The sequence below is a fragment of the Melospiza georgiana genome, chromosome 3 (assembly GCF_028018845.1).
Source record: "Melospiza georgiana isolate bMelGeo1 chromosome 3, bMelGeo1.pri, whole genome shotgun sequence".
Taxonomy (NCBI): domain Eukaryota; kingdom Metazoa; phylum Chordata; class Aves; order Passeriformes; family Passerellidae; genus Melospiza; species Melospiza georgiana.
In genome coordinates, this window is record NC_080432.1 from 57,006,854 (window position 1) to 57,021,940 (window position 15,087).

Here is a 15,087-nt window from a genome sequence, read left to right on the forward strand (position 1 = left end):
ATGGCCGTGAGGGATGTAAGAGCCAAAGAGCAGTGGGGGCTGGCAGACCTTTAGGGACCACTGGGACCTTTGAAGACTTTCAGGGATCACGGCCGGGGACCTTGAAAAGGACACTGATGTGCTCAGAAGGGTTCCCTGGAGAAATCTGAGGGTGAGGAGCTGTTTTCTTGGGTAGAGACCTGTAAGCCTTGTCCTAGAGATGGAGGGGTGATGCGAAGGCAGGGTGCAGGTCAGGGAGAGGAGCCTGTCTGAAGCATGGATACAGAGCTCTGTTCCTGAAGGAAGAGCAAAGGGAAAGCTGCTGGTTTGGGGGATACCACTGGGGTATGTTGTTGGTTGAGAAAATGGTGTTGGTGAAAGGAGAAGGTTGGCCGGGGGGAATGGAAGGAGGAGAGGCAGAAAAAGGATGAGAAGAGTGAGGCAAAGAGGAAGAAAAGCTAAAAAAAGGGAAAGATTGAATGGCAAGACATAAAATGTGAATGTGAGACTCCAGAGAAAGCTCATGAAAAAGAAAAAACTAATACTGAAAAGCTGAGAAATTAATAAAGGAAAAGAAAAAAATGGTAGCAAAAGCTCTGTGGAGCAGAAAGTGAGAAAATGCAGAAATGTGCAAGAGGAGGAAAGGAACTAAAAGCAGCAAGAGTGGAAAGTAAGGGGTACCTGAAGGTTCTTATTTCAGTTCACAGAATATTCAGCTGTTGCATTCCCATAACATAAAAACCACCTACTGCAGAGATAGGAAAAGACATCCCATTTTTCTGATGGAAAGAGCAGGCCTGATCTTCATTACACTGTAATTAGAATTTTTAAAAGCCCTTGGAGTTGACCCCATGCACAGTAGAGTGTTTCTCTCGAGGTTTGCACTGGAGGCTCCTCTGGGCTAGGAGCTCGCCTCCCTTTCTTTTGGTGCACTGCACAAGCTTTATGAATCATAAATAATAATAACCTACCAGGTTCCAGCTTTGAAATGTGGGTCATCTCATTCCTCTTTTACCAGTTCAAATACAGTTTATTACCTACCTTATATAGAAACAGAAGGAGAGACAATCTTTCACTGTGCCATAAAATTGAATCCTTTCAAGCATTTCCATGTCTGCTCTGCATACCAGCTCTCAGATACCCTATTGCTGCCCACCAGGGACTTTGTTGACCTAGTTGGACTTTCCCTTCTTTACTTCAGACTCCTTTTTCCTTTACCATCAGTGGCAAAAATCTAAATTGCCTTGGTGGTGCCTGGAGTTTCTTTCCTTCTCTTTAACAAAACAGACTGGCTCCGTTTGAGAGCTTCCTTTCCCAAACCAATTGACAGCATTTCCTTTCAGGCTAACATTGACTAATTTTGCCAGCTGGTGTTAAAGCCATATAAAAAAAATATGTAGTTATAGGCAAAAATAAAGTGAGACAGCTGGCACACTGTGGACTGCTGACTTCTCTTGGCCTGGCTGCCGTACCTCTGGCAAAGATTTGCCTTCCTCTGGTAGTCCAAGTCCATTGCAAAGGCATAGACAATGCTAAGAGCAAGACAACAAAAACTTTAATCTGCTTCACAGTTAGGATTATTTTCTCCCCTATCAACCACCATCAAAGGGTTTCAAGGATCTTTGGCAGAACCACTAGGAATATGTTTCATTCTGGGATGGTTAGCCAAGAGGAGCCTTTCATTGATATGCATTGCTGTAAAGCCCTCCAGCATTCCTTGTATTTTCCTGCCGGTGCAGTGACTTCTTTGCTTTAAAAGGAAGATAAGGACTTTGTGCCTTCAGAAGCGTGACTGCCATTTCGAATTATTTCGGAGATTGAATCATCAGTATGCTTGGAGCCTGCTGTACCAGCACTTTTAAAGACAACTGTGTCTACATGCATTGCTCAGGCAGGCAGTAACAACCATACCATGTGTTTTCTGTGCCTGGTACCATTGTACACCCTTCATATTTTGAGAAATGTATGCTTGGTGTCTGATTTGTGCTTGTTCTTCCTTCCGTTGTTGTTTTTCTCACCAATTTCTGTCCACACTGCAGTGGCCATTCCTCTCAGACCAGCCAATTGACTGGTTCACCCTATTTGTACATGAAAGCACAGTGTGCTTTGAGGACTGACTTCTCTTCCCCAGGAAGGTATATATCTCCATTCTTGCTCTGCATCTTAAGATCTTCCAGAGACAGGTAGCATCAGCTTTGACAAAGAGCTGCAGAACAATCATCACACCAGAGGAAACACATCCTCCACTTAATTAGCCCCTACTAGGAGCTGCTTATTCTCAGGCTTTCAGCACCAAGGAAATGCTATTGCAGCCTCCTGTGTAGCACATTTCCTCTGCACTGTTCTGTCAGGAATGAGTGACTGGTGATATTCCAAACTGAGTTGCCGTAGAACCAGATGAAGCACATGTTCAGCTGGAGTAACCCTGCCTGCATTGCTGGAGCTGCAGGGAACTTGTATAAGTATGAATGAGAAATAAATTTGGCCTTTAGTACCTTTGCATGCCTGCAGGGAATTCATCACAAGTGTATCAACACTGTAATTGCTTTAATAATAAATCTTTTTCACTTCTTTAGCAAGCACAAACCAAAGATCCCAAGCATAGCAAAAACTTCCATGAGAAGCAGTCGGCTTCTTTAAGAGAGGAGATTCTTATTATCCTCATTTTGCAGATGGAGCAGCTGAGAAACTGCAGAATGAAGCAACTTGCCTAAAAACAAGCAGCACATCTTTTGACAGAGCAGGCAAGAAAAGACCTGCAGCAGATAGGAATGGACCCCCAAACTTTCCACACATATCTTTGTGGCCATGAGAGGGCTATGGATGGATGCAACAGGGGTCAGAGAAGCCTTACTTTATTGAAATCAGTGACCAAAGCTTTCTTTTTGGGAAATAAGCTCAAATGCTGCATAAATACATCTCTGAATAAACACTGTGTAACTATTAGCAGCATTCTGCTGGTGGCATCCAAAGGTTTTGGTAGTCAGGCAATGCTTGTACAACTGAGCACTAGGGCAGGCTGTGTAAACATCTCACCCAGGACTTGACAACTGTAGAAGCAAGATTTGGTGGCCTTTGGTCTTCTTCCCATGAAAGCCATACATGACAAACTATGCAGTGCTTAGGCATCCTAGAAAACAGAAGCAGCTGGTGAGCAAGAGAGGCTGGTGTGGCTCAGCCAGGGCTGTGGGTTTGGTGGCTCAGCCAGGGCTGTGGGTTTGGGTGTGCTTCCCCACTGAAGCAGCCTTGGCAAGGAATTTGTGTTGGCTTCTCCATGGAGGACTTAACTTTGAAAGTGTTCACTTATGTTCAGTGTGAGCAGTCAGGGCACCTCAACCCACCCAGTTCTTGCTCCTTAGCTATGGTAGCAGTTTCCTCCTTCTCCTGACCAGAACTGGTGACCGTGATGGTGACAAATTTACATGGATGGGAATTTTAGATTTGCTGTGTGTCTGCTTCTCCCTTGGATCTACCAGCGCGCACCCCATTACCGCAGGATAATGTCACTTACTCAGCTGACAGAAAAGCAGTGCCTTCTTCCGTGGGTACTGAGTGTTAAGTACACATGGACAGTAATTACACTCTGGCTTTGGCCCAAGGCAGCTTTTGCCCAATTTTTGTATTCCTTGCAGTATTTTCAGTTAGTACAACAGCATATTTGAGCAGATAGCCAAGATCTTGTTCCAAAGGCGTGAGGAGTTTCTTGTTGCATAACACCTGGCTCACTTCCCAAATGGCACCATGCTTTCCTAGGCTTTAAGCAGCCTCAAAATGAGCTGCTCTTAGCTGTGCTAGCTTACTCACTGGGGAGTCCCTCTAGCTGATCATGTCCCCCTGGTTATTTTGTCTACTATCTCACCTGTGAAAACTCATGAGTTATAGGTTTGGAGGTGACTCATTACTTTTGCAATGTGTCCCCTCCTCAAATGATACAAAAATAAAATAAGACCATTTTGATGTTACTAAACTAATGCCAGAGCAGGAGTTTAAATGTATCACAAAGCAGAAAGAGAAGTTATTAAAGATTTATCTAAGCTTCCTTACTTAGTGGCTGAAATGAGACAGTATGTACACACAATGGACGAACTGTAGTTTCACTTACAATGATGGAACTTAAGAATGACAGCATCCATTGGATCATCTTCTCAGTCCTTCCATAGATCACAGACCATTACATTTCACTCACTTATCCCTAAATGAAGTAAGGTGCCTTTTGTAGTCATCTTGAATCAATTTAGGCATTTGCTTTCAAAAAATAAGCAGATTACTAATCTACCTATTTAATTATAGGCTTCTCCCATGAGAAGTTGGAACAAGAACCAGTAAAAAATAAATATGAAGTCACCAGAATGCATTATTCACTGTATCCTGTATTTTAATTTTATAAATCTTGTAAAAGGAATTTTGTCCTTCGTTCCTGATGGCTGACAATCGTAAACAGCAGGATTTGTAGCTCAGTATAAGGGCCAGGGTTCCAAAAAGACTCCTAGTTCAACATAAAAGTCTAAGTTAGCTCAACATGTATTCCCCAGCAATTTCCCAGCAACAAGGCTCATATATAGGATTATTTATGTTGTTGCTTTCCTAGCACATCATACTCAGTACAGCACATTCACTTATGTAGTAAGCAGCTCTCTCCGCTTGGCTGGAGCGCCACTGCCAACCTTTAGTCCACAGCCTAGTTAATCTTTGTTAATTATAAACTGTGAGATGCCACTGCAGACCTGGATAGCATCCTGCAGAAGCAGGAATTTGGCCAATGAAAGAGTAGGTTCACTTTGTAGTCCTCACTGAGCTTTGCTGACAGCCACTGCGGCACAAGATCAAAGGCAACAGGAAACAAGGTGTTTTGAGCAGTGCAGAGCTGGCTTGCCTCTAGGCAGAGTTGCCCACCATCTATTGGGGAAATCAGGTACCTGATGTCCCATGTTAGCTGCCTGGTTCCAAACACATGGATCTCCTCTATCTGGACATAATGCAGGGGTACCCAGCCTGGAAATTTTGTGAGCTCTACTCAAGGCATGAATTTTGACACAAGATCAAGCACCCTTTGGTTATACAAAAGTTGTATGTTGGCTCTTCTGGAAGTGTTAGGTATACATTTAGTTCAGTTTCACTACTTCTGACCCTAAACCTCCTCAAACCCAAACAAGTGTGAACCCTGTAAGTCTTGTCATTCAGTCATGAAAAGTACAGAAGTGAGGAGGTAAGAGCTCGAAATGCCTTTTCCACAATCACCTCAAATTGCCTAGCACAGCTCTCAGTAACAGTAATATTTAATTTGTGACTGAAAAAGGCATGAGTCTGTCTTCTGTAGCTGACTGAAACAAGTGAGGAATGGTGGGTTGCAAAAGCCTTTCTCACTGCAAAGAGGATGAGGCAAGTATCAGAGAGAAAATAGAAACTAGAATTTTTGCGTGCAATGTATTTTCACATGGAGTTACACTGAGTACCTCAGTGCCCACATGGGCCTAGCCCAAACCTGTCTTTTTTTAAAGGAGACTCAGCTTTTGATGAGTGTGCTGCTGAGGGGTGAGGAGGCATCTCTTCTTCCTTCCAGGGGATCATTGAGTAAATCATGTGGGGACTTCTGTGGGTATATATGCATTACTCCAACCACTGTGAGCACGCTCGAGTCCATGTCAAGTCCCCACTAGTATCTAGTTATTGTTTGACAGAGAACAGGCTATCTCTGACTGCTCTAACTACCTTGATCTGAACTTAGGACCTAAGAAATGCATTGTGTTTGCCGTTCAATAGCAGGTTAAACCATTAGCTTCTAGGAGAAAAATCAGTTGAAGTTGGAATTTACTATGGAGGAAACCAATGGGCTACAGGAGAGTCTTCTGTCTAAAACTGTGCTTACTTGAAAGCCAGGCAGCTCTGAGTTTTTGAAAGCTCCTCAAGAGTGAAAGAACGTTGGCTTGTTTTTGATAAAGTGCAGTCAGCAGTGCCTCCACAGTTAGCATGAATTCACTTATCTCCTGTATATATGCACTGATATAAATGTGCTCTTTATATTAGTATGTAAGTAATTGAATTCCCTTGGAGATAAAACTATTACTCAAGAAAGATATGTAGCACTCAAATGCCTGGATAATTATTGCAGTAGCTTCCTGCAGAGAATCCAGACTGGTTTTTTTACCATCTCTCAACCCTTTGTTCAGTCTGAAATTTGAACAGACTGATCAAAATTTGCCCAGAATACAGTTTTGCTCATATCTGATTTTTGTTCTAATAGCAGTTCTGCTTCCATAACCCCTCAGAGTAAGTGGTGAAACTCCCAGTGACCTCGCCAGGTGACTCACTCTAAGATTCAATCCAATTCAATTTTTATTCAAGAATGGAATGCAGAATAATATCAAGAACACGTAACTTATAATCAGGGTTACTCCTTGCACATGGTTACTTTCCAGTCCCATGATGCTGCTACTGTAAAAAGCACCCAGTATCTTCCATTTTCACTCTGGATTCTGGTCATGAATTCTGATTAATAATAAGAAGGACAGTATTTAGGGGAACACCTCACCTCATAAAATTCAGTGTAGAATATCATAATCAGGCCCATTTGAATGCAGCACTTCTAATGGATTTTCAAGGCAGTTGCCTCTGAAGATGAATTAAATGGATTAAAGTCCAAATTGCTGCAGTATGAAGTTGATAACTTTTTGGTCCTCTTTATATATCACTAACAGGAATTAGAATATTTTGCAGAAAGCCTTGCTGGCACATTTGACAGAGGCAGAAGGGCATATGTATGCTAGGGAGGAGAATTTGGCATGTCTTCAAAAATATGTGGAGATTATTTAATTGCAGCTCTTAGTAGGTTTAGATATAATATTTAGCACAGGATAAAACAGGAATTAATATATATTAACCATCAGTGATAAAACCCACTCTATCTGTGAATTATACTTCAGGATATGAGAATACCTGCTACAAGAAATTTAGGCTTATTTGATACAAATCAAGCTATATGGATGATCTGATGATTTCAGTAATATGGGACAGATTTCCACAGATGAGAATCACCTTGATTGTCAATGAACCAAAAGTCTTATTTTCTACCCTGCTGGAATTGAAGAAAGAGATCAGATAAGGTCGAGTAGCCTGCATAGATTATTGCAACACTTTAATAATTAGTTAATTTATACTAAGAATTTCAATAGTAGAAGAGGTCTGAACTAAGAATGCTTTTTCCTTGGTTTGAGTTTTTGTTCATGCAATTTTCCCTACTTTCATATACCTATATCCCTTATTCTGCAGCCTCAAGCAAATTCAAACCTTCTGACCTAATAAGTTATTACCCTAGGTTTGTTCTTTAAAATAATTATATTGTGGACTTTAAAACTATTTTCTCTATTAATTTATTCTAAATTTAGTGATTCTATTTCATGATCAAATTAAGTAAAATTATTTTTATCCCATACTGTAAGAGCAAAGTATTTAAAGAAAGCACTTTAAACTTTTCTCAAATAGCATCTGAAAGTCCATTTGTGCAATGCTGTTTTGACCAAATATTCTAATTTAAAACCTGATTTAATAAGGTTTTATGGGGTTTTGTCGTTTCTCCATTGTGATACATTAATTGCTATTCAATAAAAAACAGAGTACTGATCTTCTAGACCTTCAGCCCCAACCATGGTTGGAAAACTGGGGAACTGTGAGCAAACCCAAAGTCGTTCTAGTGCTGTGTTACAGTCCCACACACCAGCCACCCACAGGGACTCACAGCTTTCCTGTAGGAATCCAGGAGCAGCTTCCTCAAAACTCCCACGCAGCTGCCATATGGGCCTGACCAAAAGTCCATCGGGTCCTGCCTCCAGCTTGGTGGAATTGAACAGGAACATGTATTTTCTAGCCATTCATCTCTCACAGTGTGGGTGTGCTGAGAGCTGCAGCTTGCCCAGATGTAGAGAAAGATTTTTTTCTGCTTTGTTGCTAGCAATTTTTGGCAGTTGTTTTGTTTTTTTCACTTCTCTTGAACACTGAGTTGCCCTTTTCTACGGAGCATCCTGTGAAGAGCTCACAATCCCTGGTGGCCAGAGCCCATCACCGAGGTGCAGCATGTGGGTTTGTTTACTCCCACCTGCACCTCTTTATCAGCACTCTCCTCCATCTGCCCATATGTTACCCAGTCACATTGTCCCTCATCCCTGCAGCTGGCCACTGCCCTTGCTGACCTGCCTGGCTTCACATCATTAGGAAACTCTGTCACCTTTGTCACCTTGTAGCTCACTCCCGTGGTGAGGTAGCCGTGGTTAATGGTGAAGATGCAGCTCCCACCACAAACCTCTGCAGAGCTTTGGCTGCTTCCCCCACTGCTGTGTATACTCCTCATTAGTTTCCTCTCCTGTACTGAGCCTTTTATGCATTCCAGCACTTTCCCTGTCTATTTTCTGTAAGGCTCTTTGGAGTAGGATTTTTTCAGTACCCTCTTCACAACCTGGAAAGGATAGCTGCCTCTCCTTTACCCATGTGCTTGTTGACCACTGTCAGTGAGCACTGGTGAGGCTGCAGGATGAATCATCCAATCTGCCCAGCACATAATGCTGTCCTTTATGCTGTCTAAGATGTCCATCCTAACTATTGCTCACTCTCTTTAGCACTTACCACTCTGTTCCAAAGCTGAGTTGGCAGGTAAGTGGCTGAAACCTTTCCTTCAACAACTGGAGGTGGAGTGTGTGCCCCTCTTCAGTAGTTCAGTGCATAGAGCAGCCTTCCACCCCTCTGCTAGGAGAAGGAAATCCATCTGCCAGAGTGTCCACAGGCCCTCCAAGGCTGGGGGAACCCAGCTAGCAGCAAAAAACTGGTTGGCTCAGAATAGAAAACATCCTTACTTATTAGGAAAGCATAAATTCAGGAAGTCATTTTCCCAGAGGAGAAAAAGTGAGGCCCTAGCCTTGTTCCAGTGACTGCTTCAAGTACAGAATGGAGATATTTCCTGGAGATGACTCCTAAGATGAGAGATAGGACCTCTCAAATGTGTCTTTGAATCCTGACAGAGTCTGGGTTTAGGAGAGGCACATGGGTGTTAGGAGTCACGGTCCTTTGGCATGCCCACGAACAAATTCTTTGGCATCTGGTGGGCTCTAGTGGGATCGTGAGGAGGTTACAGCTGCTACAAGCAGCTTTGGCAAAGCTAGAGCTAATTTGGAAAATGAGGGAATGTCCCTTGATGCAGAAGTTGGTCTGTGCGTGCCCTCATTACAACGGTGCAGGAAGGTTGCATACATGGAGACTACTGGCTTCAGAAATAAAATATTAACAGTTTCTCAAAACCAGACACCAGGATGACCTGTGAAAGGAGATGCCATCACTGACAATGGCACAAGAAAAGCTGCACTAGGTCCCTGAGACCTCACTCTTTCACCTGACTGACTGTGAAGAAAATGCCTGGGAAACAGATCTGAACAAATATCAACATTTCAGATTTAGACAGCTACAGTGGTAATTAGAGATGTAAATCACTTAATGAATTTGGTATTTCATCTTCTCTTCACAGGATGATGCCTCAGCTGTTTTTTAACAACTTAGTTCAAAAATCTTGAACACCTTAATAATGCATGGTTAGTGTGGTAGGAACAGGGTAAAAACTGGTAGACAGGAAGGGGATAAAAACAAAATTTGAGGAGTTTGTGAGTTTGCTGTTGAGGCAAATAATATTGGGTATCCAGGAGACCACCATCAGGAGCCATCGTGTGTGTTCTCAGGTATGTTGGCACTAATTGTCTCCCACTGATCCCTCCATGTAGTAAATACTGGGTGAAGAAGTTGCAGAGCATCAAGGCTGTGAGAATATGCCTTGGGAGTATCTGGCCCTGATTCCTCTGCATGTCACAGATTTCTAGAGCTCTAACCATGCTGAGGATCAGGCACTGTCTCACAGGACTTCCCTCAGCTCCTTCTCCCCTCTTTATGATGAGCGTATATTTTTACAAGCTTTACAGACTTGTTCTGCGCAATGCTCAAGCAGTTACAAAACATTTGACAGGCTGGCAAAATGGAAATACCTTCAGAATGTCTCATTTATAATTGCCAGCAAGACCTGTGAGGGTTGTTCTTTTTTATCAGAACTTCTTTCCAGAAGCCTGATTTAAAGAACTGTTTAAGAATATGCTTACTTTACATTCCTGGCCTGGGGAAGCTGGAAGAGTTGAGCATTATCATTAGGTACATGTTTTGGTCCCTAGTAGGCAGGACCTTAGTCTGTAAGGGTCACTTTCTCACTCTGAAGGGTTGGAAAGGGCACCCAGCACTTGTGTAATGCTTCCTTGCCTGATTTGCTGAGTAGCTGACAGCTGCTAAAGCAGGTCATTGATGACAGCTAAATATGTTCCTGTGCGCTGCACAGCTCCGGGTCCAGCAGCGCTGTCTGTGGTGGCTTTACCCTCTGTTCCTGACAGCAGTGCTGGAGAGGTGGGACTCATCTCACCCAGCTTCAGACACCCACACCAGAGACACCTACTTCCAGCTTGTCTCCCCAGACTGTTTGGAGCTGGTGGAGAGAAACAAGCACTCAGAGAGAGTGATTCATCTGGCTCGTTTTAATCATCCACTTTAGGAGGAGATAAATCGTGCTATGGAAATGTCTTTTTTCTGTCTACTAACTATGCAGAAAGTGTAAATCACTGTCTCAGATACACAAGTCGGCATGGCAGATGTCTCAAACTAAGAAGATGAATGCCACCCTTGGTTTTTATCAGTATTGTATTTTTAATACACACATTTAGGTACAGTGTGGTCCTACAGTAAGTCCATAGCAAGTCTACCTGTGCACAGGAGTCTTAAGACTCTTGTACAGACTTTAGAAGAGGCCTGGACAGCCTATTTAACGGTGTTTCCTTTAAATGCAGTGCTTTTCCATGCCTCCTTTGCTTCATGGCCTTTGGCCTTTACTGTGGAGTGAATAGCTTGGGTGTAGATGGCCCTTGCTGCAGGTGTCCAAAGGCACTTGAGGGGGGTCTTAGCCATAACAGAAGAAACAGAAGGACATCTGTTTTCTGAGGCTAATGGCATTGGCAGTAGCTTTGGAGATTATTTCCTTCCTTTGTTTCTGAATGCCATGGGACAGAGGTTGGACTGAAAGGGAGGGAGGAGGAATAGTTCCATTTGAGATTTATAAGAAAGGAAAATGCATAAGCAAGAGGAACAACGAAAAACCAAAATGAGTGAAAGGAAGACAGGCATTTTTGTTCTACCTCAGTATCTTAATTTGTTCTTTTCAGGGATACAGTAGCATACAGAGCAGTTTGCTGCAGGAAGCAATGGAAAAAACCCATTAAAAGTCTGCAGAACTAAAATTCTTCAATGTCTTGCCTCATTGATTCTAAAACAACATTTTACCTTCTTTAAATTCGTGTGCATTCTGTTGCCAGCTGACTCTTGTGCAGTGTTAGAGAGAGAGAGAAGCTTTTCAGCAACGTGTGGATTTAGTGTCACCCCATCTGTGCACCTGTGGTTTGGGTGAGGAAAATGTCCCCAGGAGAGACACAGGGACTAGACAAGGCAAACTACAGCTCTGGATTTTGTGTTTGCCAGCTGGCAGGCAAGAGCCCTCCACAGTAAATAAGAGGATGAGACCACATGATTGTGTATCATCTGTAGGGTCCGCCGTCTCCAAAGAAAATCTGGTTTTAGGGGGCAGATTATGTCACAGGTATCCTGCAGGTCAGTGTTGCATCCATTGGAAAAGTCTGTGCCCATTTGGCATCTAACTCTCCAGCAGCACAAGCAATCATGAGGGCACAATAAAGTTTCACTGACAGATACTACAGATACTGACAGATATTACAAATCTCAGCTTGTAGCTGTTAATCATCAGACAGTGATTTTTACCCCTATCATCATGAAATCCATTGTGCCTTGGATAAGTTTTTAGTCCCTCCAGTCTGTAGATGCATCCAAAGAATGAACATCCCTAGAAAGTTAACCTTTCAGGTGCAAGTTCATTTTAGAAGTTACACATGCAGAACTGTCTATTGGTGAAAGCAAAATGTTTCTTTTGGTGTGTTTAACACAAAATTAAGGATACCCAGACAAGTCATTTGCCTGTGTAGCAGAGAAAACATCTGTAACTTCAGCTTTAGGGAGCAATTGTCATGGAAGAGAGTGGAAGGCAGTGATATTCCTGCAAGCTGTCCAGATGAACTGCTGACTCTTGTGTATGTGCACAGCACAGTGGGGACCTGGGCAGGTGGCTTCAGCCCTTCATGGGGGAAAGATCTTCACCCCAGTGTCTGTACTGGTCTGTCTGTCAGCACTGTGTTACCAGATGTTGGGTGTCTGGTGCATCAGACAGTTGTGATTGATTCTCATTTTAGGAAAGAACAACACAGCTCCAGTGTTGTGATTCAGAGCACCCACTCATCTTAAAATCTCATATATCCTGGTGGCTTTAGGCACATTCCCTAATGTTGAATATCTTCAGCAGGAGTGGTTTAAATCCTGGTTTCCTGTTTCCCTGGGGAGTAACTGCAGAAAGATGTGAATTGCAGATACCCTACTGGCTGTCTCAAGAAGGAGGACCATTTTTTTCTACCTCTTCAAGCAGTTTAAAGAACATAAACTCTGAGAGAAGTTGCGTTGATATAGAGGCACAAACTCCTCTTAACCTCTCGTTTGGCATGCTGGCTTCCTGAATTTGTTTTTTCTGTGTGCAGAAACCCAGTGGTCAAAGGGAAGAAGGATGATGGAGTTTGTTAGGGTGTGTGAAGTGTTTGGTGTTGCAGTGACAATGCCCAGAAGAAAATCTTGAGTGGAAAGGAAAAATTTGGTGATCATTCTAGGACTTGTGTGGTGGACAGCAGAGAGGGCACTGGCAAATGCCCATTACGTGGTGAAGGTAAAAGAAATGAGTGTACCCTTGTTTGGTATAATCTGAACCCTGGCACTGGTCTGTGCAGCAAGTGAGGCAAGAAGCATTAGTTACAAGCAACGTATTACGAAAAAAATGTTTTAGAATTATTTTGAATGAGCTGAGCATTCACAGGCAGTCTGTTTTTCAATTCAAACTTTTGGCAGGTGGTTTGTAACCTTTCCATTATGTGTTTAACACAAGGTCATATTAACTTTGGACAATTCATTGGCTTGATGGTGCATCTCTTGTTATGTAGGAGGGTGCCCACACAATCTTCTGTTGAAAAGCGAAATAAGTGATCAGATCTCTGGAAGCCACACAAAAAGGCTAGATGTTTATATCTTTGCTGCTGTACATTCTTGTTAGATATCAGGTCATCAAACAGAAGCCACAATCCTCCTTCTTATAAAATACAGCTTTACCAGGCAACCTAATGGAACTTTTAGCTCAGATCATGCATTTCTTATCTGTAGGAAAATAACTAAATAGTTGTTTCCATAGAAAGAAACGTTTTCTTTCATAATGTATTAGGTGATATAAATACAAATTCAGGTTAGCTCGAAATAAGATTTTCCATTCCACATATGAATTCACACCAGGATAAGGAAGGATTTTTTTTTTTTATGTGGACCTCTCAGTCTGTCTTGAATATTTATAAATGTTTGGAAATTATATGGTCTCTCATTTTCCTGGCTTTACTTACACGTTTCCACTTTTCAATGCATGCAGTAAGTTCTGGACAGTTTTGAAATTTTAGATTCCTAGATTTCAATATGAACTACTGTTAATTCCTGCTTTAGGTGAATAGACCAACTAAACTGCAGTCAGCAGTCTTAGAGAAATCCCTGCTGTGTGTTGTGTGTGGGTGACTGACAACTCCAGCAGATGTTGACTGGGGTGAATTTGGGAAAGGCAGGTAGAAGGCCAGGAAGGCAGTGGCCTGCTGCTGAGGTCTGCCAGCATGTTTTGATCTCTCCCGAACTCAACCAGCTAACCCTTCCTTATTCCTTCACAAGCTGGATACATTATCGACTGACAGCTGTAGGATAGCAGGGCTATAACAATTCATGTTTGAGAGTTGAAGGGGCAAGGTTTTTAGGTGAAATTTTTCCAGCAGCATGCTAAGCTTAGTTATAATGGGGCAAAACTCCAGTCCAGTCTTTGTGCATGATTCAAACTAAAAAAAGTTAGGCTTGCCTGGTCAGAGATGGACTTCAGGGCAGCATGTGGTTTGGTCTAGTTTTTGCTATCTGGCTACAGCCACAGGAAACCTACTTTTCCAGGGATCACTGAAGTGCCTGGTGATCCAACTCAGTATTAATCATGCTATTTATGTTGCAATGATTTTGCTTAACTTCAAGATAAAGTACGTTGTCCTCCTTCTCTTTTAAGAAACACCATATTCCATAAACTGGCCATTTCTGCATTTTCCGAGACAAAAACAATTTCAAGTGTTGTTTTTCCCTTTGCTGCTTTATCAAACTCAATACCACATTTTTTATTCATTTACACATCCTATCAGCACGAGTTAAGGTGGTGTGTTAAGCCTTTCTATGTACATCAAAGCAACATGTAATTTTCACTTCCATTTTACCCAAGGCTTCTAAATCTAGAGGCGATAATTGTTATTTGCCTTCTAATTATGCCTCGGTTCAACCAGAGGCTTTGCAATGATCTAAAAACAAAGGACATGTCGTGGCAAGATCCGGTGGGTTCCTTTGCACCTGGCTTCAGATGGGCCTAAGATTTGAAAACCAAAATGCAGGATGGATTTCCTTAGTAAGGCATGTGTTTTCTTCTCCTCAGGGGATGAGCGCTCCCGGGAGTCTCCGGCCCCAGCCGAAGCGCAGATGCAAGCCGGGGCGGAAGGCGGTGGAAGGGTGAGCCGCTGCTGCTGGAAATGTTCCGTGACGCAACTCAAGAAGATTTTCTGGGGTGTGGCCGTGGTCCTGGGTGTCTGCTCCTCTTGGTCGGGCTCAACCCAGCTAGCAAAACTGACCTTTAAGAAATTCGATGCACCCTTCACTCTAACGTGGTTTGCAACAAACTGGAACTTTTTATTCTTTCCTTTGTATTATCTGGGACATGTTTTTAAGTCAGCTGAAAAGCAGTCTCCAAAGCAAAGATACAGGTATGGGAGCTTTTGTTTTTAATCCCGTGGCTCTTGCATGCTGCTCTGCATTTCACAGACATTTTGTTCAAATCAGTCAGTTACATCAAACTCGTGTTTGCTTTCCTCTCCAGGTTTG

At 42.7% G+C, this 15,087-nt stretch overlaps 1 protein-coding gene across 2 annotated transcripts in view; it reads left to right on the top strand.

Annotated features, from left to right (window-relative positions):
* Nucleotides 1–15,087, top strand: part of SLC35F3 (solute carrier family 35 member F3) — a 162,095-nt gene that overhangs the window by 101,911 nt on the left and 45,097 nt on the right. For both annotated transcript variants that reach the window (XM_058020647.1, XM_058020648.1), the window contains one exon: nt 14,645–14,969. In XM_058020647.1, the coding sequence (XP_057876630.1) occupies nt 14,645–14,969 (325 nt within the window). The remainder of the gene's footprint in view (nt 1–14,644; nt 14,970–15,087) is intronic.